The sequence below is a fragment of the Amblyomma mixtum genome, chromosome 5, assembly GCF_055824585.1.
Source record: "Amblyomma mixtum isolate Tamu chromosome 5, ASM5582458v1, whole genome shotgun sequence".
In the NCBI taxonomy this organism is placed as follows: Eukaryota; Metazoa; Arthropoda; class Arachnida; order Ixodida; family Ixodidae; genus Amblyomma; species Amblyomma mixtum.
Window position 1 is genome coordinate 163219225 of NC_143016.1, and position 23871 is coordinate 163243095.

Genomic DNA, 23871 nt, shown 5'->3' on the forward strand with positions numbered 1-23871 from the left:
GCTTAGCCATAGAGAAAGGTTCCAGTTGTGTGTGATGTAAGTTTGGCAAGCACTTGTACGGCCAATCTTTTCCGTGTTACTACCGATCAAACTTGATAAATCAGTCAGCCAGACTCGCGAGTTGAGGCCTTAGGCTTCAAGAAAGCTGACACGACAGTTTCTGCAAATATGGGAAAAGGCGTAGAGACTCCGACCGCCTCTCACTATCTTCAACCGAAGTGGCCTCCATAGAAGATGAAGATGCAGCCTTTTTAGGTGCCTCTATTTCGTACACCAAGGAGTGCTGTCTGGAAGCATCGGCTCTTGGGTTTGGTGTGAGAAGCAGCCCACACTATGAGTGGACAAGCTGGCGCCAGGAGTCTGCATTTATTTTTGGGTTTTACCAGCAGCTCGCTGTTGTGGGCTGCCGGAGCATTGCTTTGCGTGTCAAGCTGAAGGATAGCAAATGCCATTCAGGGGACATTTTTGGGCAACTGCCAGTTCTGGTAGGAATGGTCACAGCGATAAAAAATACGCAGCCGCCAGCAATACGTTTTTTGATACCACTGTTGCATCCTGGGCACTTCTGTCGATGACCAATAAGAAGATGCAAGGTTAAAAAGACGAAGACCAAGTTGCAGCGCCATACTCTCTGACGTTCCCTGTCAACCACTGTGTCGCCTCTTAAACTGTTCCACTTGTCTAAGCCTGCTTCTGGTCAGAGGTTTAGCGAGCCGCAGCAGTATTGTTATGAGGTTGTGACGACTGGCTTCCTGTACGAAGTCGTAGACTGTAGACAAGCACACTGACGCAGAACTCAAGTCATTTCGAGGGGGAACATATGCTCGCACAGTACCAAATGTACTCGATGGTCGTCGGAGGCAGAATGGCCGACACTCTTGGTCGCCCTTTCTTTGGGGAATGAGTGTGAACCTTCAAGATAGTGAACCTGCATTCTTGAGAAAATCCACGAGCATCTTTTATGAAATGTGGTGGCGTCTAAGGAGCAATGGAGCGATAACCTGTGTCGTGTGGCCGTGCACGGCGTCACCCCATCTGGATTTACTTTCTTAATTGAGCTACCAAGTCCATGCTGTATCTTATATTGTCTGATATAAAGGTGCAATATTTTTCACTGAGACCTCGATGGCGAACTGGTGTCTACACCCTCATGTGGTCATTGGCCTTGTATTTTATGCCGTATTGGTGCAGATTGTACCTTCTGGAAGTTCCCTTTCAACGATGACCGCTATGCAAGAAGCTCTGACCATGAATTGTGCCGTCGCACTGTGTACCCCGTCCCTCCAAACCATGCCAAGCTCTTGTCTAAGCCAATGTGCTGTTACAGAATGTCGTTCTCTGGCCTCCTGAAGCTAACGCCACAGGAATTGCGGCATAAGGCATTGGAGTACCCAGTGACAACCATCACCTTTCAGTGCTGTAAAGCTGGCCAAGATCAACATCACCCACATCCATGAATTGGGTTCCGTTGTTTCGCCATCGATGCATTACGACCACGAGCTCGACAGTGAGCGTGAGAGATGAATGAGCCTACGTGCGCCCGTTGGAATACATCTCCAGTTGTGTGCCTCCGTCCCCATAACCGCCTACTTCACATTTTGCGTCACCAGACCGAAGCTGTGCAGCTTATATACGCAGAAGCTTCACCAGCCACTGTACGGGAAGCTGAAAAGAGCTACCCTGGAACCTGGAGCTTTTTTTTTTGCAAACTAGGGAACATTCTCCACTGGCGACAAACTTAACCTCACTGATGCTCATCAGTGCTGAACCTAGCGCAGTCAGCTAATTGAAATTTTATACGAACCACGCATGCCTCTTAAAATGCGGTTGAGCTCAGCAGGAGATAACTGGCTGACCACGCTATTAGCCACTTGTTACCTCTATATTAGCAGACCTGACACTACTGACATGCTGTGAGTGGACCAAAGGTGTTTGGTACACGGGCATCGTTGCATGAAAGTGATCAGGGGGTACTCATTCTGAAGAAACTGATCACAAATTCTCGTATCTTACATAATGTGCATATTAAACTCATATTTGGAAGTGCATCATCATGGCTTATCTACAGACCATCACACTTGACACGCGGTGCTTCATTCCTGCAGGTGTTATCGAGTTACACCGTCTTCGATGCAGAAAACGAACTTGGTTTTACTTTCAACTAGGCTGCCATCACTTCGAGCGTGTGCGGTGACTTTCAGCCGAACCATATACCGAACACTGTACAGTCTACATGAACTCTTTCACAGTTCGTCTTGAGTGTAATCTGCATACTCCATATGAACTTTTGTAACGCTTACTCTCAACACATTTTCCTGTTACGCTAGGGAATGTGGCGAGCATCAGTAGTCGTCAGTGTGGGCCTTAGTGACGTTATATATTTAGTGACCCCACTTTGGGTAATAAGTGCAGGATCACTAAATTCTTGTCAGGCGCATTTGTTTCATCAGTTTTTTCTCAGAAGGGCCATCTGAACGCAATTTTAAAGTGCATTTAGGCCTTTACAGGCTAAATGCTGTTGAAAATCACGCATAACACATAGTGTGATTTCACTACTTTAAGAATTATGTGTTCACTGGGATGGCGCCGTTAGCCGTTTTTCAAAAACGTGGCATTGCTAAAAAAAGGTGTTCTATTAGTGATAATCGAACATGGATATTAATACTTTTCTTTTTGACGGCGTTTGGATGTAGTTCACATTATCAATTTGGCACTATAGGTGAACAATAAGGGCACAACTCCTGAGTGTTTGAGATCACCACTCTTTACTTCATTATATACAATACATCATTTGTCACTTGCTGATTGACTTATTGCTAAACATTTTTAGCCTTATGTATTATCAAGTATATTAAGCGCTTGCTTAACAATACGTTGCTGTTGTATGTGCAGCCAGTAATCTCGTGTGTTGCACAAGACATGGCGTGGCACATATTTGTCCTTACGTACTTGTCAATCTTGCTTTCTTTTGGAGCCTTTTCTCACCAACTTCTTTGTGTATTCTCACAGACTGTTTCCATACTAGTTTTGGAGGACAACAATCTTTTACAGTTGTGTGAAACATAGCTGGTGCAGTCATATTGTAATGTTGTGTATATATAGTCTGCATTTTGAAAAGCTAACCTAGGTAAAAGTTGTGTTAGATTCATCGAGTAAATGACTTATTGACTCTCAGCACTCGTACTTTCCAGTATCGTTGCTTTATGGCCTGCTATGTTAGAATTCGAATTTGTCCGTAAAAAAAGCTCATTGGCATCCACCCAAGCGCAGCCATACGGCTACAAAGGAAAGCTTCCGTCCCGGACCAGGACGAATTTTTCTTTAACTACGAAGTTTCTGAGAAAGCTGTATAGCTTTCCTTTGTAGCCGTATGGCTGCGCTCGGGTGGATGCCAATGAGTAATTACTCCCTTATTACAAATCTACTCCACCTTGGGGGATTCCCCTAAAACATTTGACCAAAAAAAGCTCATGGTAAATTCATACCGGGCTTATTGACTTGTGATAGCCGTCATGATGAATAGGCAAGCATCTTCTATTTTGGAAAAGCGGCAACAGAGAACTAGATTTTAAGTTTTCTTCTCTCAGCTTGACTGCAGAAAGTTTGGCCTGTAGGAGCTGTTGAGGGGAAAACGTATTAATCATCACCTAATCCTTTCCAGGAGCAGTTCTTCTACCTAGTCCAACACCCATGTTTTCATTTCTATTAGCAACAAAACGTACGTGTGGCCGAGAAGGCATAGGTTGACACTCAGAAATACATTTCATTTATTCAGGACATCAGGGGATTCATATTAGATGGTATCAAACGGTTACGATGCAAGAAGTACTTTAGCAGAACTGAATTTGTCTTTAGCCACAGCAAAAGCTTCACAACTCATTGGCTTCTGAACAACTTTGAACGCACTGTTGAATACACCGCCGGACACGATCAGAAACTTCGGTGAAAACGGTGATAAGCTTCGCGCTGCTAAATTTTTGTTTTCTTGCAAACTGCTTTGCATGGTGGCCTACAGCAACATGGCATGTGCTACCCTAGCCTACATGAACCTCTGCCAATTTCGATTTACTGCAGTGCAGTAACCGGTCACTCTCTTTTCCAGCAGAGAAACCGACGAAGCCTGCTATCAAGGGCCTGCGGTCGCACTCCATATCAGGTAAATGGTGTACGACTTAGCACCTGCCATGTGCACCTGCCATCATGCAGTGCTCGATCACCGCACATTAACCCAGTCCAGGGATCATGTTCAATTGCACGTGAAAAGCAAAAAATGCACCAAAACCGAATACAAGTGATACATGACTAAAAATCTACGTGGCCACTTTATTGAAGCAAAAGAGGCCTGCATGCGATAACACTGAGGCATTTTAATAAATATGTCATTAAAGGCAATAATATTCCGCTTTATGGCTCAACATAAAGCAGTGTTTGCAAAACTCGCGATCCCACGACGGTTGCATTAAAAACGTGGTAAAAAATTTTCGGACGATATTTTTAGTCTATGAATACATTTGGGTTTGATGCTGGAAAAGGATCATAAGAAACTGCGGTGGCTATAAGTTGCTGGAAAATTTGAGGAACCGAAACAAGCGTGGCGTCAGTCGCAACAAAGTAGTCTTGGGCTAAATAATGCGTTACAGTTTCGCACATATATTCAGGACTCTTCTGTTAACTGAATGGCTATATCGAGTTGTTCAGCGCACAGTTTCAGTAATATTTAAAATTTGAGACAAATAGATGGTCCCATAACTGCAGTACCAGTGATGACAGGCATCTAGAAATAAGTGAGTCATGTTAAATAGCTGGTTTATAAAATATTAGTAGCTTAGATATTATCTCTACACTTGGGCACATTAGTGTAAACATTTGCAGCATGCTGTTAATATTAGCCTTTTAAGTATTATGATTCTCAAAACGAAATTCTGCTGTGTGGTGCGGCGCAATGAATTCTTGCCCGTCCCGCCTGTGCTAAGATTGTACGTCTTAGCATGAACAGCGCTTGAGGAGCACCATAGATAATGTACCACATGGCACCACTATGCCTGCTTTTCTTGTGGCACAAATTTTATGTTAAAATGGACATGATTAGATGCGCATGTTTGTGCGTGTATGTGTATGTGCACAATTTGTTTGCATGCATGAGCATAGATACATTGAGAAACTGCATTCCCTCTTTATATGAAAGGATGCTTCATGTAACCGTTTGTAATATTATGGCACATTTCAAAATCAGTACCATGTATAATTTCTTTGCATTGCCAGATACCTCGATATTCCATGCATGAACAGAGATATGATTTATTGATTGAAGGTAGTGGGTCATGGGAGATTATTTGCATGGTAGTGTTTAATGTGTTATTGCATTTTCTGCCTTATTTTATGCATCTGTTCCCTGACTTCTTATTTCAGTGCACGTGGAAGAAGTTTAATAATTTCGGTAATCCTTTTTCCTTTTCACCACCTCTAGATGATTACGCTGGAGTGACTTCTGCTATACCAGGTAATTAGGCAATGAATTTACCTATTATTTACTTTCCATCAAAGGTCCAAACATTGGACAGTACAAGAGCAGTGAGCATATAAACACCGACTAGTTGTGAATAACTGGTATTTGTTACACAAATGATTTGGCTTCTTCGATGGCAGCCTTAAAGTGGGCGTGCTCGCTGACTGGTGGTAAATCCTGCCATGCAAAAGATGAGGCGTGCTTCGTTACTGTTAATAATAAGACACTTCAGTGGCTCAGTGGTTACGGCACTCGGCTGCTGACCCGAAAGACACGGGTTCGATCCCGGCCGTGGCAGTCAGATTTCGATGGAGGCGAAATTCTACAGGCCCATGTACTGTGCGATGTCAGTGCACGTTAAGGAACCCCAGGTGGTCGAAATTTCCAGAGCCCTTCACTACGGCGTCCCTCATAGCCTGAGTCGCTTTGGTACGTTAAACCCCCATAAGCAATAACTGGAATAGCTTATGGAAAGCACTAGTTAATTGGAACAGTACATTATGATAGTAGGTATTATGGCGGAAGACTATATGGTGTTGTCCATTGCACCAGCACATTTGCTGGTGCACTTTTATGCTTACATTATTCACTGTCAGTGCTCGCTCGTTGAGCAATGACAGTATTTAACGTCTGACGAAAGTCGAGGGTTTCATCTCCTTTGTGCGAAAAAAAATAAGAGATACATACTCCTGCTACATTGACAGTGAGTGCTTGAAATTTTTATGCGCGAGTTTTACAATATCCCTTTACGATGCCAGCGTACACATATCCTAAACATGGTACACCTCTGAAGTTAATGCAGCATTTAAAGCATTAGTTGTGTCCTAGCTAACCTTACTACATTAGTTGGAAAGCCATGAAAGGGCATATTTCAGAAACTGAGAACGTCGTTTGCATATCCACATTTGTCCACCAGGCACGACAAAGGTGTACCATACACAGTTAACTTCAGGTCAAGACCATGGTACTGTAGTATGATTTATGATCATCCCAACCAACATACACCAAAAGGGAACAGAGGCTTTCGAGCTATCTTTGTTGAGAGTATCTCTCAATAATGATCAAGTAACTGCCAACAATATGTCACGCACCAACAAAGAAAATGCTCCATAGCGTTTTTGCTCAAGTGAAGAGATTAAAGATCACATCCTGCCTAAACTCTGGGTCATGGGTGTGCAGCCTCTCGGCCTCAGAACCTCTGCCTCAGCGATGGCCACGATGGAGTCGTCATACGATTGTGCCTCATTTTCATTTTGACAGAATATTAGCAGCATGGTGTCTAATGTACTTTGCCTTGGGATACTTCTCAGCCTACATGAGATACATGGTGCAGAATTTTGGGCTAGATTTTTTCTTGCGGTGTGGGTTTAGTCTCTAACAGCTGGTAATTTAAACAACTTAAAGGAACCTGCAGTGCTAGCAAATTATTTTAGCTGTTTAAAGATCATTTGCACGGAGAAGTACTGATACAAGAATCACGTTCATTGTATCTTCTAGAAACTGCACCTTTCTCAATGGTAGCAGGATGTCGCGCGGAAGAATGGTTGTTCTTGAAAAACGAGCAATCTCCACTGAAAGCACTGTAGAACACCAGATGGTATTGCTTTTGCTGTCCCAGGGCAAAGCTTAAGCAAATAACTAAGCTAGGTGGCGGTTTGACTTGTGGGACATCGTACTGCAGTAAAAGAAGGACATGAAAGAAGAGTAGGGAGAGCTAACAGCCACCGCTGTGTGAAGTTCTTGTGTTACGTCTTCTACAAAGGACAATGTTTAAGGAGAATTCTCGGTATAGAAGCTGAGCTGCACTTCTTTCCTTGAACCGTTCATGACGCTATTAATCAAAAGCTGGGACAGTGCTATGGCCTCACTGCTTGATGATTTAGCACAGCAACCAACACTACCGGCAGCGCTTGAACATCTCAGTTTGCTTGCAGTTTGTCGTGCTCGTTACAGGCGCAGAAGCTTTAACTTCATAGTCGTCTCTGCAAGTTGGCAAGCCCTCTGCAACATTATATGTTGCCTCTGCTGGCATGCTACGGTAACTAAAGAGACGCGCCCTGACCACGAAAAGAAATTACCACAAGCAAGCCGGCGACGACATTTCCAGGCCTTTCCGATTACTGTAGCACAGAGGAATTTGATTTGACAACGGCCTATCGCTAGCAGGCAGTGTATCGCATTCACCGCTGCTGTGCATTGGTCACTCTCCAGCCATATGTGGCAGTTCACACATGTTCACATATTGCCTGCTTGTCGGAAGGAGTAGTATCTACTTTCTAAATCACTGTTTAGTTTATAAGATGCTGAACATGCAGCTCTAACACGAGGCATTATCAGTTTACGGCAGTGTAATGGCATTGTATTTATATCGCTGGAAAAGCTTGCGCATTCCAACACTAGTAGAGCGCTGTCTTACACGTAACCTGACGACGGTGTCTGGAAAAGGAGGCGTGGAAACCGGCCAGGCAAAACTGGCCCCTCAACGCGTGAATGTCTCGCGGCGCGCTGTTGTCAGGGACGCCTTTATCATGTCACGCGGCGTCTGCTTGCTACCGAAGCCGAAAAGCCTGCGGGGCGCTTGTTGCGTACAGTTTGTGATGGTACTAGCCTTCGTTGAACTTCACCAACGTGGAATGCGGATGCTGTCGTTTTGCGTAATTCACATATTGTGCAGAACATATTGTGCACATATTGTGCATATTGTGCACCGCCAACTTTGGCAAGCACTAATGCCAATCTGAAGTGAGTTGTGGGCCTACAAAGATCAACTAATGCTCCAGTTCCTAACAGAGAGGCAGTGGATGACATATGATAACTTTCGAAGGGAGAGCTTCCAAGCACGTGCATGCTGGCTTCTCTTTCCTTTTTTACTGTTTCTTTTTGCCTCAGTAGCCCCAAAAGTTGACGACAGGCCAACCTGTGGAAGTTCGCTTCTTTCCTGCCTTTTTTTTCACTGAAACTGATCGACTTTAAAATTGTGCATAAAAATTTCCAGTTTATATCCGTCATACAGAAGCACAGATCAATGCATTTTCTAGGTAATATAAAATGACCCGAGAAGCAAACAACGCAGCTTATGTCCTAGAAAAGTTTTAAAAATTAACAATTGCAACTACACATTTCACGCATCTTAGGACTTTAGATTTTCTTCCATCAGTTCGAGGCTCATTTCCTGCTGTAGATAAATCCCTGTCAAGCAGAAAAATGTGATCGCTCAATACAGCGTGCGGGATCAGCTGCGTCCTGAATTACCTCTCCACAAGCCTGAACTCTTCTTTATGTCCTGCCGGTTGCGACACTAATTCTAAAGTGCTTAAGATTGCCTCAACAATGCGAAGCATTCATTGTTCTCTTTTTATTTTTGGGTCATGTGGAGCTTTCGGAAATACAGTAGGCACTACGCGGCACAAAATAAGATCTAGAGGCCGGGTAAGATGCGTGGTATCTTAGCCTAATTGCCTGCTGCAATGTGCTTCAAATAGCAAAGGATGTACTGTCAACACCAAGTGAAGCGCTAACAGGTGAATCCAGGTGCTAATCTGAAGACACAAAAATAAGAGGTAAAGAATTACAAACTAAGTTCACAACATAGCAATCACACTTCAAAAGTAATAATTACCCACTGAAGCATTTATTCTGCGTAAATAAAATATTTTTTCTTTTCATTTCGTATGCTGTGCTGTGCTTGTTTACTTTGGTACTTAAATTGCCTGCCCACAGAAAAGAAATAACCGCATCAAGGACGCATGCAGTTAAGAATTGCGTTTAACTAAATATTACAAGAATTGCAGCACAGCATCGGTAACTATAGTTCATATCAGGAGAAGTGACTTTGTCTACTGTAAATATAAACATAAACACGCGTAATTTTCACCGAATTTTTTTCCACAAACAGCAGAGTTCTCTTACTAAGGATCTTTTAGTGTACTGGATGTGCATAAAAATAGTAAACTCGTCCTTTTAGACACGCGCGACGAAGAGCAAAACTTTTTACTTGCAAAGTTTGTAGCCAGAATCGCAACCACCCACAAAGCACGATATTCAAATTCTTTACTGCTAAAGATGCCAATCCGTGCAGTTTGCCGAGAAAAGTGATCGTCATCGTTCTTTTATATTCATGAATAACCATAATTAGAAAACGTACTAATATAATGCATATATTCTTTTAGAAGACACAGCTCGTCCACGGCTTTTCCGGAAACCGCAGCTCGCACATTAGAAATATGCACAAAAGCGATGCGCTACGACTAGCTCCCGCTGTTACACAAGTATGCGCCATGGTCTTCCTTGAGGATGACAGCATTTCTTGCGGCACATCGCAAGCGTAAACGTCATACTCATACTGAAAAATTTACCAAGCGCTCATACATGCTGTCGAAGTTTTCAGGCGACTGCAGCAACTGCCACCTTCCCACCGGCTTGGTGTGGGCACCCCAGATCGAAGTGCTGGATTTTGCCCTAGCAGCATTCATGTGCAAGGGGACCATCCCTTTCAAGGGCAAGCGTGTTGTGCTTTTCACACCTTCCCTTCTAGACACCTACCGTGACACCATGGAAAGCAGGCCACTCCTCAAAGTAGCCTTGCAAAAGTTTTGCTCGTGTCACAGCCCTGCTGCCTCCAATCCCTCCACCAAAACATGGGAATGGATCAGCCAGGCTTGCTCTTGGTGCTTTCTGTGATGTCATAGTGACACGTGTGGGGATTTTTTTGCTCCAGATGTCGATCACTTGTGGCAATCTCTTTTCTTGCGCACTGTACACATGCTTCTCCGAAACCTTGCTCCTCACCAGACAGTGTCCTACGAAGATAAAGACGCACCAGTGTCAACAGCAGTGAACTGCTAGACCTAACCGATTCCAGGGAAACTCGTCGCTGTAGTGGTGACGGCACTGCTAGTTGGGGTGCAAACATAACATAATACACGAGGCTTCCCATGGTCCACCTGTGGAACATGTTTAGTATGCTTTGTACTTCTGCAATGCTCTTTTTTGGGGGCTGATCTGACATGCAGGAATGGTAAGATTAATATGAGCAGCGATACCCTCCACGAAGCAATGTGTCCGGCAAGTTCGGTAGAACATTAATGTCAATTTACAGTGGTCGATTTGGAGTAAGGTGCTGAATCTGCACCAGAGCGACCGAATCTACCACAGGGCGACCCAATCCTGAAAGTTCTGGCTAAATCCGTCTCTTCTTGGCGAATCAAGCGAGAGTGCTCTGTCACGGACACGGGCGATTTGCTCTGAAATAATCACTGAAACTCACCAACCCGATCCAGGTAGACCAGTGGAATTCGTCATAAACGCTGACATGAGCATTCTTGCCGTGCGACAGTCTGTTCATTGAAAATTAGCCACGTCTACCTATATGACTTGCCTTTTCAGGGTTTATGCTACTTTAGGAAATGAAGAAACAAAACTATTTTGTGTGGATGTGGTATGACCTGTGTTAAGAATTAACAAATATACAGGGCTCACTGCTGAGAGGCACAGCCCTGAGTGCAGTGCCATCACGCACGATGTGTGTTTTTCTTGCCATTATCAGGAATTCAGGACAAGTGCTTCTAGTTCCCATGGCTGCCACCACGTGGCGCATGGCTTTAAACATTGCCTCTTGACACCGTCCATGACTGTAAGAAAAACAGTGGTCGAGTGGTTGCAGAATAGAGCATAATAGGCTGCTGGCACGATGGCACTGGCTGGGTGCTGTCCTGAATTCCTGGTAATGATAACTATACCGAATGCAAGCTGGCAGATATTCACATAACTGTGCTCATGTAGGGGTCGTGTAAAGGAATACACAGCGTCCGGAAGCTGGTTGCAACTGGTTTGGTATCATTTTCGATTTGCACACATCCAGATTCCATCAGTGAATGACCAACAAGGCATGATAAGTTTTCACAAATTGAGTGCTGAAGTTTTCTGATTTCCATACGAATTCAATTTTTCCATGGCTAGGACATAGGACGCGGCATAGTTTTCTTTGCCTTCCTTAAATAGACACCGACGACAAATTGTAACGTGGACAAATTACCGCGTTCTTATCACATAGCAAGTATACTCTCACTGAAATCTGAGCTGCTGTAAGCTAGAAAGGAGACTAAGAGCTATATAGTTCATTTTTACCAGCAGCAAAAATTGGGTGAAGTTCTCGTTAGTATCTCTTTAACTATGCCTCATTGCCTACCCATAGTCTGTCTGTTTTTCTTTTTTTAGTGCATATGAAGCCACTATAAATTTTAGCAAATGGAACAAAAACTCCAGTACATCAGGGCAGTTGTAGTTTCGGCAAATAATGTAGGTGCCTAAGAACGAGTGCTGGGGAATTCCGTGCTTATGGAGGTTTCCGAGAAAATAGCAAGCAGCTTTTTGTGCAGTCATGCTTAAACTATACAGGCTGAAGTGAGGTTATGGAGTGGCATTGCTTAGAATATAATCTTCAGACTAGTAAACACTTGCTAGTCCTAATTAATTTTTGTCTGATGGGTCTGCTGTAGAGTCTTTTTGGTGAAGAATTTCCTCAGGCATCTCGAAGTAGTAATATTGGGAACCTGCTGCTCTGTGTCCGCTAATAAGTTAACAGTGATGGTGAAAATCACTACCAAGAATAAAGAGGACTTCCGACATAATTAAGCGAACCAAAGTTTCGAAGGACTGCTGCGTGTTGCTGAAAGTGAACTTAAGCAGTATTGATGATATAGCTTATGAAAGCATGATGCAGGAATGTTTTAAATCACACAAGTTTGTTTAATTTACTGGCATTATTAATGAATTTCAAACCCGATAGAGCTATGCACACAGCTTGAACTAGAACGTGGTGTTCTAATTCATCCGCTACTGGTGGTTCGTACAAAAGTTTTGAAGTTGAAGCACCTAACTGGCAATATTTTTTCAAAGCGTGAAAAAACTTTCATGCTTGTATTTTCGAGAACTGGCACAGTTTTTAAATTCTTTTTGACAATGTGCAATATTTTTGTGCCACATTTGTCCGATCGTCCATTGTTTAAAAAACTGAAGGACACTTAACCCTTTGAGGGTCGAATTATTTTGAAGAAAACTTTCCCAGGTGGTCAAATTACTTTATTGCGGATCTTGAATCTACAAAATGTATATAATCGATAATAAATAGTAAAAAAAAAATTAGGAACAGTACTTTGGTGACAGCATCACTCACAACTGGAAAATGCCGCAGAGAGCGATAATACCTCGCGAGCGCGAGCAACGGTGATAAGCAAGCTAAGAGCAGCACCAATAAAGATAGGAATCAACTTTCGCCACCTCTGCAAAACAGTGCCCACAAAGAGAAAACACGTTTCGCGCGACTCCGTTGCAATCCCGCGGTGGAATCGAAACCGCGTAGGCGCGTTGCCACAGAGGGCGAGAATACCTCACGAGCAACGGTGATAAGCAAGCTAAGAGCAGCGCCAATAAAGATAGAAATCAACTTCGGCAGCCCCTGCAAGATAGTACTGACAAAAAGAAAACTCAAATTTTGCGCAACTCCGTTGCGATCACGCGGCGAAACCAAAACTACAAAAGGGGTGTTGCCGCAGTCTGTGCCGCCGCGCTAAAGCTAGACATAAGTTCTCCTTATCTCCGTAAGAAGGCAGCACAAAATTCAAACACTTCTTGTAAGTCCTAAGAGGTGGCAGCACCCCCCAGTGAGCACGCATTGTTCTTTTGGCGCAAAATTTAAAACGGAAGATCGAAACCGTACCCGTACGGCAAAGACCTTGCGGGACAGAAAACCGCCGCCGTACATATACGGCAAAAACCTTCAAAGGGTTAAGCTTTGCCTATAAGAGTGCAGTGCAACGTTGTTATCGGGTCCCAGTCACATCGCCTTCTCATTCACCTCTCATGCTCTTGAGCCACACTGCAACCTACCTCTCATGACACAACACACAAGGGAAGGCGCAGTAACTGTCTCACATATCTCTGGACACCTCAACCATGCCATGAGGGAAGGGAGGAAGAATAAGAGACAGAAGAGAGAAAGAGAGTCCATAATGGAGGTCTGCGTCTGACCACAACAGCACACAGACACGTACGTCACAGATGTCTTAGCGGTACGGGGTCCCTGACATCGCAGTGGTTGACACCCACACAAAACATGGAGCACACAGGTCCAGTCACCACTTCCTGCCCACCTGAAGCCTGAAGATGTCGTATTGCACCCATGACGCCACCCGCTGGGGCGAAACTGTCATGTTATTAACAGACTCCGCTTTCGAACCAGTTGACGTCTTCAAAGGTTTCATCTACCGGTCCTCCAAATTCATATCCACAGCCCAGTGCGATGTCAGTGCACGTTAAATAATCCCAGGTTGCCGAAATTACTGTAGCTCTCCACTACAGCATCCCTCACAGCCTAAGTCGACTTGGAACCTAGAACTCCATAAACACAAACTCGAACCAAACACGGTCATAGCACCACCTATCATAGCTCAGCGCAAGCTGTTCACATTTACTTTCATCTCTTCAACATAGATGGCGCTGCTTTGCCACAGCTCTTGGCAGTCAATTGAAATGCTTTATAGAGTAGAACGCGATTGCTATCAGGTCCCGTCTCAAAATTCGCGTACTCATAATTACTCATGTACGCATCAGTACACAGACATCTCATGAATTCAAAGACCACAACGTATTTACTAGGTTCACTTTTATTCATTTCGAACCAACAAACCTTCGTAATGTGTTCTGTGCGTACTCGCCTCGCACTCTGAAGGACCTGGGTTCGATTGCCTGTATCTACAGAAGATTTTTTTATTTGGAGATTGTCATGTTACAACACTGCCAACGCCAGCAACAATGCTGAGATTGGCTTTTCTGTGACATGGGGCCCTTAACGCTTTTTTGTTAGAAGTAATTTATCTCGCAACAAAAAAGACATGTAACATATTCTGCCCATATATGCATACTTGCTAAATTTTTTACACTGGGCTCGATTTGTGTGGGACACACTGATTATTCATTTGCTAGTGAGCTCCTCTTTCTATTTTTTTTCTTCTTTGTTTTTATTTTCCTTCTTTCTGCCCTTCATCTCTTTCGGCACAGCATCGTTCATGTCTCTACTCTAGTCCCGACTACAGACGCGTTGTTTTGCTCATATTTTTTTCATTTTGCCATCATTACTTTATTATGAGGTGGTACTATAATCATACCATGTTGCAGTAGAAATGTCAAGCCACAGTTATGATACCATCAGATGGTTATCGTGAAGTGCCAGAATAAACTCAATGTATGTTTATACTCCCATGATTTTGGAGAACGACTCTCAAATGTCCTGTCGAACTGTGTTTTTCCTCGTTTCAGACAAAGATGGTCGGCCTTCAAAGCCAGCTCCGCCACCCAAGCCGGCCTCCCTTAGTTGTGCTCTTGAATCACGGCAGCATTCCTCGTCTCCGGCAAAAGGCACGTACTGTCACTGTGTCGTATAGCCAACAGCGTGAAGTACATATTCAGCATGTTCGCCTTCCAGTTGACTTGCCGCCCTTAAATTATTCTATTCATTACCTCCGATCTTTTTTAGACAGTTTTTTAGGCAGTAGGTGGAGATTTTTACTAGACGCTGATTCAGTTGGCGTGCTCTGTACTTGCTAGGCCCAAGAACACTTAGAAGTTTCAGTGTGCTTTCACATGGAGTGCACTTCGCGTGTGCAGGAGAGTGTGCTGGCATAAAGAAAAACACTTCGCTCTAGACTGAGAACTGGTCTGGTCAGAATGGAGAAAGGTGCACTAAATTTACAATGTAGGAGTCTTCGTCCTGTGCAGGTCGTGGTATTTTTGCAGCAGTTGGACCATGGCGTTTTAAAGCAGTTGCTTTGCAAAGGCCTCTTTTTCACTGAAAATATGTCGCAGGACCAGTCATTATTATCATTATTGCCACTGTTATGTCACGAAAAAAACTTCCACTTTCACCGGCCCACTAGTGGGAGTGCGTGTTCAAAGAACGAGCCCTGTGTTGTTGTGTGTTCTTTGCGGCATTGATATGTGTTATCTTTGAAGCAGATGCTGTGATGGGGCTTAGTATGGCGGTCAGTGCAGCTATCACTATTGATTTGTTGTCTTTATTAATGAAAGAAAGCCTGAGAGCTTTTACCACCAGCAGCGAAGAACCTTAATTTATCAGCTGGCAATGTGGAGCCGTACCAACAAAGAAATGTATGTACATCATTTTGCAGCATGACATTCCTGGAGGATTTATACTTATTGTGCTGAACAAAACAAGCAAGGTTTACAAAGTGTAATGAAACTGAATGAAAGTTATATTAAATGAAACCACATACATACTTGCTCGGTAATACACTTCTAAGCAATATCGTAAATAGTCGCAGTATGGCAATCGTTGTTAATATATCAGGTTTTTTTTTCTGTGATGCGCTTTGAGTGATATTTTGTGTGACCTGCGGTGTTTCCTTGTTCCCCGCACAGAGATTCATTTCACCGCGGAAGCGTGCTCCCAGCTGCAGCTACTGAGAAAGCAGACGAAGGACCTGCGGTTGGAAGTACGCAACCTCCGGCGCATGACGCAGACTCAGGCTGTGACTGCCCGTGAAATGATTCGAGAAACGTGCCTCAAGATTAAAGTGAGTAGGCCACGTTACCCCACCTGTATACCTTTACGTTAGACCACGACAGTCATTGGCCCACAAAAGAACGAGAGAAAAGTGACAATAGATCACAAGAACTGAGATTGGGGACAACAGATCAGAAGATCTAAGAAGTGCTATGTGCTTAAAGGCCAACTGCTTTCCATGACATGACATTCCATGACATATCATGCTGGATATTTCATGGAACTAATCCTGAAGAAGTTCCACACTTGGTAGGAAACTAGTACTGTAGTTACAAGCATTTAAAAACTCTGTAGCAGACGACGCGAGCACCTTGCTGTGTGCCACGCAGTTAGGCAAGTTACCGATGAGACGGAGGTTCGGGAAACTGAGAGGTACTCTCTAGCCGGACCCGTTGGGAGTGAATAGATTACAGACATTGTAGATCGAAAAGCTGGGGGTTAAAATTGGCTGGACAGTGTCAGGCTTGCTACTGTGGTGAAGTTTTTCATGATTCCAGCCGCGATTGGCTAGGATGCGCACGGTGCATGCTTTTCTGAAGTATGACAAACAGTGAACACTGTGCTGCACATGTCGGTCTGTTGTCTTTCACGTGATGTTCTGGTAGGGCCGTTGCCTGCTTTGGTCAAAATGGATTGAAAATCTGCATCATCTCTAAAGATTGCGGCAAAAAAAAAAGACTTTGCCAAAAAAGTTATACTAGGAGCATCATTTCTCGTCAGTGATAGGATGAAAGCTGAAAGCAGATGACGTGAAACAAAAGCGGTGTGGGTTCGCGAGCGTTCGTTCGTGCGATTGGCAATCGCGTCACTAGCATACGCGTGTGCCTATTTACGGTTTCTACTGGCAGCAGCAAGCCGCCGAAACACGACAAGCACGTGACCGAGTGGTTCGAGATGCTCCTGTTGGTAGTCATTTCTGGCACTTAATAACGACCATTCTTTTCAAGTTTCATTTGAAAAATGGCTTTTCTTACGATTGATTCCTGATACACTCACTTCTATTATGAATGCCATCTCTTGCTTTTATGGGTGTTTCGACATAGAGGTAGAAAAAAATATTAAGTATTCCTACATGGTGGAATTTTTTTTTTTTGCAGTTGGTTTTCTCCGGGGAATGAAAGGAAATAGAACTATAACTGACAGGAGAGTTTACGAAGCTATATAGGAAACTTTCTTTGTGCGAGAATAATGCAAAAACAATTGTGCTCAAAAGCCCAAGTGCCCATGAGGCAAAGTTTAGCCCATATTGGCCTAAAAGATAAAAATGATATTTTTATCGATAAGATAGTATATTTAAGAGAGATGGTTCATACTTTGAATGGGATCTCTTCTTTCGGTTGCCATCATGCCCCTTGTCATGTACTGCCCATTCAGATTTGTAATCGTTTGAGTGCTTGCATGTGTTCTCGTATACTGAAAAAAAAAAGCACTGTAAAAATTTTGATATCTGTATGAGCGTGCTTTTCACGTAGCAGGGTGTTTTATACTTGATATATACAGGAGATTCAAATGTACATCGGTTCATTCCATACGAATAAAAGTACCTTTTATTTCTGGCTGATATGTGGCGATACTTGAAGTAACTTTGGTTCCCATAGTCAATCAGTTGCAAGCGAAAAATCAAACTAGCTTTGGACTGCTCTTAGCACACAAGAAGTCTGTAATAGCACTTTGTGGAGTGTTAAAAGAACCAGCACATTTTTGAAAATGTAGCCCATTATAAAGGTTTTTCGCATGCACAGAATGAAGGGTGCGAAGTCTCGGAGGCACCTGGCATTGCGACTAACTTAGGGATGCTACGGTAGCAACCAGCAAATTTTCACCACGAGGTTTGATATTTTCATCGCACACACTCATGCTGCTGACGTTCCAACTTTTTCACCCATTTTTCTAATTTGTCCTCTGAAGAAATCTGCCGGTGTAGAATCAGTGCTAGGCTTTATTGCAAGCCTTTGCAGTTTTCTCTTAGAATATTTTTGCATATGTTTAACTGTAAAAAATGGCATGAACAGTGTTTCTATCAAGTTTTATGGATGTTGGATGTATAGCAAGTTCATAACATGTTACGAATTGGTTACTTTGTGAATTAAGGGTGTAATGCGCGTGCAATAACCCAAGTATATGCAGCAAGCACCAAAAGCCTTTGACGTTACCTGGGTTAAGTTTGCTGTGTGCAACATCATTTTGGTTGCAAACTTAAGCGCTCAGTTTCAAGCACGACCCGCCGCGATGGCCCAGTTGCTTTAGCGTTCAGCTGCTGATCCCAAGGTCGTGGGTTCGATCCCGGTTGCGGTGGCTGTATCTTGATGGAGGTGAAATGAAAAAACACCTGCATCCTGTGAGATGTCAGTGCGCGCTAAAGATCATCAGGTGATTTAAATTAATCCGGAGCACTACACTAAGTATGCATATTACATCTCACATTGCTTGGGGGGGGGGGGGGGGCCCAAAACCACAGCCCTCTTCTCTGCTATCTCGATTTCTGGCACTGGTGGTCACGCATAAGTATGGTGACATCACGCAGGTGTGTGTTTTGTGTACTCCATGTGATCAATTTTGTTTGGCTGTTTTCTTTTCTGAACTCCAAACTGGTGCACTACAACCGTTGAATGTGTTAACCCCGACCCCCCCCCCCCCCCTGCACTTAAAAAGTGACAGGGCACGAATAGTGGTCTCACAGCTTTTTAAACTATAATTCAGTGTTGTAAAGGAATGCATCGAAAATCCATTGGATGCAGTTCTGTCGGCATGTTCTTGTGCATGCCTCCAGTTAGTAGTATGGTGTCAGTAGAGTTCTACATTATCGAGTTCACTGTGTTGTGTGCACCTATTTAGGACTGCGCTAATAACAAATTGATCATTTTTTTCAGGTGATGCTAGCTGCAGTTCAAGTGGGTGAAGATCAGGTTTGTGCAGAACGACTGAGGGTATCCAGAGAAGAAGACCTCTACAGGCAAGACGTGACACGGCTGGAGAAAGACCTGTCGTAAGGAATCTCTGTCAATTCTCGGTATAGCTATAGTGTTAGCAAGCGTGCGCGATATTTCATTGTGCATCCAGTTTTTTTATTTTCTACCCAAAATTCATATTTAGATTATAAGGAACAGAACTCACTCTCTTTGGCTGGTAGCTGCTACAGATCCTTGTCAAACATAGTTTTCTCAGTCGATCTGGTCGAAGCTTTCGAAGCACAAACGTTTCGAAAGTGCAGAAGCAGTTAACGAATGTCTGTTTTCTTCTTGCCTGAGAATCACAGTAACGACCCAGCTGAAAATCACATTGTGACTTTTATTTGTGCTGGTTGGGTGCTTCACAAGTGAAAAATACTAACTGTGGGGTTGACTGGAGCATAATTGGGGACTGCTGGCTCTAATTCTCTATCATTGCACCAACCGTATAAGGGGGCGCAATCTAGCAAAGATGCGAATTGTTTGTGAAATTTACCGAGAACAATTGGTTTTATGGAGTGGCCGAGTATATAGACCTCAGAATGATGCAATCCATATAATAGTCATACTCTGTGCTCTGAACAAACGACATACGATTAATTCTGAGGGGTTCACGTTGGATGACGGTCTAGAATCGAAATAATGGCTGGATTATTCAGCTCGGAAAACAAACAGTAAATCAAGCTCACACTTCCGTGTTTGTATATTCCGAGCTTCAGTACATGAAACAGGAACCTTGACTTTAAAGCAAGTCCGCAGCGTGACGTTAATCTTCAAAGCTCAATTTTATCTGTTACGAAGAGACGTAAAAAGAAATAAAGTATTGCTCATTCCCTTATTACCGTTAGAGGCACCCTCTAGTACAAAAGTTTGGGCCACACGGCTTAACATAGTTTGTGTAGCATTAGTAGTTCATGAATGTGTAGCTGACAAGTGTACACAGCTATTACCATTTTTCGAACACTTGCAGTGCCAGATAGTGCAGCAATTTAGTACTTTTATCACGTCTATAGGTTCCAACCCAATGTACTGTAAAGATTCTCCTTTGTTTTAGGTTTGATGGAAGATATGAAGCAGTAAAGTATTTATTTGCAGTGAATTCATGTCGTTTTTACAGTGGTCAGCTTGTAACCTCAGCTTGTCAAGTTAGAAACGATTTCTGTGCTAGCAGATATCTAAAACATATGCATTCATGGATGTCACATATGAGATAGGATATACAAGAGGGCATGCCTATGGTTTAAGAAATTATGTCATGTTAGTAGCAGTAGGAAGCATGCATGAACCAGACAAAGCTGCTGCTCCTGAAGCAAAGCCATTGCATGCAGTACTTTTGGGCATTGTCATCACTAGTTTATGTCGTAAATGAACGCAATATATGCGTCTGTTTCCCATGCGATCTCTTATTTCTGTTTTCACTAAAACAGAATTTCTTTTTGAGCAATACTATGTTATACTGTTCTAATTTTCGGAGAGCTAAGGAACCAGCACATAATGCTAATACAGTGTTTTTCATTTCTTCAAATCTGTCTGTGCTGCATATTCAGCACAATGCCACAACTTCTGTTCAAATAAAGTTTTGAAAGCTGAAAGCTTAGTTTTTCATGTCACATTGTTTGTCTTGCAGCGACCTGGAGAGTCAGGTGGAGGAGCTCAGGGGCAACGTGATCAACCGCAGATGCCGAGTAAACATGAGCAACGTTGAAAGCATGGCTCTAGTTCTCAGCAGGGCCAGCAAAACAGTAGCAGACCTGAAAGGCAAGTGTTTATTTTTACTTTTTTTTAATGGATTATGGCTACAACTGGCTGCAGCTTTCTAGGCTAAAAGTGACATCTACATTAGCGGAGAAATGAGCCCAGTGGTTCACATGTGGCATGTGAGGCGATAGGCTCTATACAACACTTTTATACTTCGCATTAATGTAATAATACATTGGCATACACTGCCTTACCTCAATAGGAGGTTGTTAGATAGGCTTGAGGTTTCGCTCACAGAAAGCCACTGAAACCTGTTAGTCGATTCTAGCAAAAGTTTCTGGTTTTTTACTGCGATTCCTAATTTATTGCTGCCATTTTTGATTAAGTCAGTTTTGACAATGCCAGAGCTACTCACATCATTTGATTTATTGCACTGGCAAGCTGATTTTTTTTTCCACGCTGCCCTTGACAAATGTTCACGTTGCTCCAATGTTTTCCAGCGCGGTTTCCAAATCTGCAAGAGAGCTTGAAATCGGTGATGGGAGCCGAAATGGAGGTGGTTGTTAGGGAAGAAAAGTAAGTCAGCATTTTATTTTTTATTTTTGGCAGTTTCTTCTACTTTATCTCGGGGGAAAGAAGTGTATAGAGAGCGTCAAATGACGTGCACACGAAGTGAAATCTTTGGGGTATAAAAACACGTTTCCGCGATTGCCAGGATTGCCGCGATCTTTTTTTTTTTTGCGAAACGGGAAATTCGTATTTTGAATTCGCGCTCTGTACTTTACAAGAAAGACGCGCTGTGTGCTCGAACATTTTTCATTACAATCTCCTTAATGCATAGCTGTCGGAAACGTGGCAAGTTATGAACTTAGCAGCAAAGTGGCTCTGTAGACGCATTAATTTGCTCACGGCTTCGTGCTGAAAAGTGAACTGCGCAACAGTTCCTGGTCAAATATTGCAGACGAGTTTTGCTTTGGCGAACAAAGAAAAAAGCCACTTCTTTCATTTTCTGTCGGCACGGCCTTTCAGCAGCTAAGGTGTTGTCATACTCAGAAGGCAGCTTGTCTACCGGGTCGTATGTTTGCAACTATAGCTGTGGAGTACGGAAAGCGATCATAGTTTCGAATTCGCGGCAGCTTGCCGGTTGATTTCTCAGCTCTGCAGCTTGGCCGAATTGCGTTGGAGCTAATCAAGAAAGCGTAATATGCCGTGCTGACAACACCGAAAAGCGTGCATCCTTTTTCTTGAAATTGTGTCGTTCATTAACGTCGTCGCTAGTTCTCACAAAACCGCTTAAGAAAGTCGCGTTGTCCGCAGACGTTTTCGTTGAGTCGTGCAATGAATTCCAACAGGCCTCTGTAAGGCTAATCCTGCCTGTATATTTACGCCACCACCACCTACACAATACCGCATTGGTACGCGTTCGGTGTGATGTGCAGAGGTTTTCAGTTTCACGCGGATAGAGAAAGGAAACGGCTGAACTTCTCGTACTAAGTGGTGTTGTGAATGTGTCTTAATTAGCGGCCACACTAAATTTGTACTTAAAAACCTCATTTATAATCGCAACGTGGCAATGCCTAAATTTTTGAAACCAAGGATAATGATATAGTACAGATGTATGTTCCCTTGAATGCACTCCATACCCGAATTAGCCTCTATGGGAGCAAAAGGGAGTAAACTATCTTCTAGCCTATTTCATTTAAAGGGAACGGTATTGTGCCCAACCCATAAATTATATTTCTGTCACTAAAGATAAGGAATATTTAGGGTTGGCAGAGGGAACAAATTCCTTCTTCAAAACATGCAAAGCTCTATCAGTCATGGCGGTTTTAGCAGAGACTTCAGTCTCCTTTATTTGCTAATCTCAAGACTGTTGCCATCTTTAAAAGCCTTCTCCCATTGATAACTACCTGTATATCAAGTTACTGTGTAGTGCGGTGGGAATACTTCTCCGCTGCCAAGAGTAAGCATTCCATATATTTAGTGATCGAAATCTACCGCAGGACTTGTGCTGCCCCTAAAAGATAGGGCGCTAGAAGACAGCTCATTCCCTTTTTATTCCCATCTAGGCTCATTTGCATTTAGAGCATAGTTTCACTGCATGCTAGGCAGGATCTTAAATACAGAAAATGCAATCAAAGCGAGGCCCTCAGCCAGTGCTTTCTTTAGAGCACATCTTCGTGACATCTCGACATCAGCGTCCATAAACCGGCTAGAAGACCGCGAGTTTTTTCTCCGACTGTGGTTCGCAATAAAGGCGGGGCGCGCTTTGCAACTGAACACAGTGCAAGCGATGTTGTCAGTCGGCTAGCTCCTTCGAGTTTGTACACACTACTAGAGAGTGAAAGTCGTACGCATTAATCGATCAAAAAATACATTCTTTAACTGCAGCTAAGTAGGGGATTCTATGCTGGATACTAATGAGGTTCCATTGCATTAAAAGCACATTCGTAACATGTGAGTCATCCATGATGCTTCTGGATTAGCTCATCTTTGTGCTAACAAAAAGTGTTATCAAGTTTATATTAGTCAGTTCACTGTTTTCATCGTTTTTTTAGTGTGAAAGTGTTTATACTGAAACACACCACTGATTTTGCATCAGAACATAGGCCATAGTTACTACCACGCGGTGTCAGCACTTCAGTTCCATTTTACATTGTCGTTTTCATGTGTCATTGCAGATTTCTCAAGGAAGAGCCAGAAAGGCTAGAAAATGCTCTTAGGAGATGCAAGAAACTCACTGGGACCCTAGTGACACTAAAAAGGTTTGCGCTGGCCCTCGCTAGCTTCGAAACTGTTGCATAAATCTTTGTTGTGGGAGGTTGTGAGATATCAGTCACGGTAAAAACCAGAGCATGATTTCTTCAGAGGAGAAAAAAAATGGCATTGGTACTGACAGCGATGCAGAGGGTATGGCATTCCAAAGCGATGCATGGGCTATAAGAGACGCCATAGTGGAGGGCTGCGAATCAGTTTCGACTACCTGAGCTAAAATTTTTTACGTGCACTGGCGTCACATAGTACACAGGGGTCTTGCATTCTGACTCCATTTAAACACGGCCAACGTGACTAGGATCGAGCCCGCATTCTCGGGTTTAGCAGCCAATCGCCCTGACCACTGTGCTACAGCAGGGAGGTAA

The 23871-nt window shown here is 43.3% G+C and overlaps 1 protein-coding gene across 25 annotated transcripts in view; it reads left to right on the forward strand.

Moving 5' to 3' along the window:
- LOC149344356 (coiled-coil domain-containing protein AGAP005037) overlaps positions 1 to 23871 on the forward strand; it is a 443868-nt gene that overhangs the window by 383127 nt on the left and 36870 nt on the right. For 15 of the 25 annotated variants that reach the window (XM_089546281.1, XM_089546282.1, XM_089546283.1 and 12 more), the window contains 8 exons: positions 4103 to 4156; positions 5468 to 5500; positions 14822 to 14920; positions 15941 to 16095; positions 18956 to 19071; positions 20661 to 20791; positions 21232 to 21307; positions 23413 to 23496. In XM_089546281.1, coding sequence (XP_089402407.1) covers positions 4103 to 4156; positions 5468 to 5500; positions 14822 to 14920; positions 15941 to 16095; positions 18956 to 19071; positions 20661 to 20791; positions 21232 to 21307; positions 23413 to 23496 — 748 coding nt within the window. The remainder of the gene's footprint in view (positions 1 to 4102; positions 4157 to 5467; positions 5501 to 14821; positions 14921 to 15940; positions 16096 to 18955; positions 19072 to 20660; positions 20792 to 21231; positions 21308 to 23412; positions 23497 to 23871) is intronic. The other 10 variants (XM_089546262.1, XM_089546269.1, XM_089546266.1 and 7 more) reach the window with 4 other exon arrangements.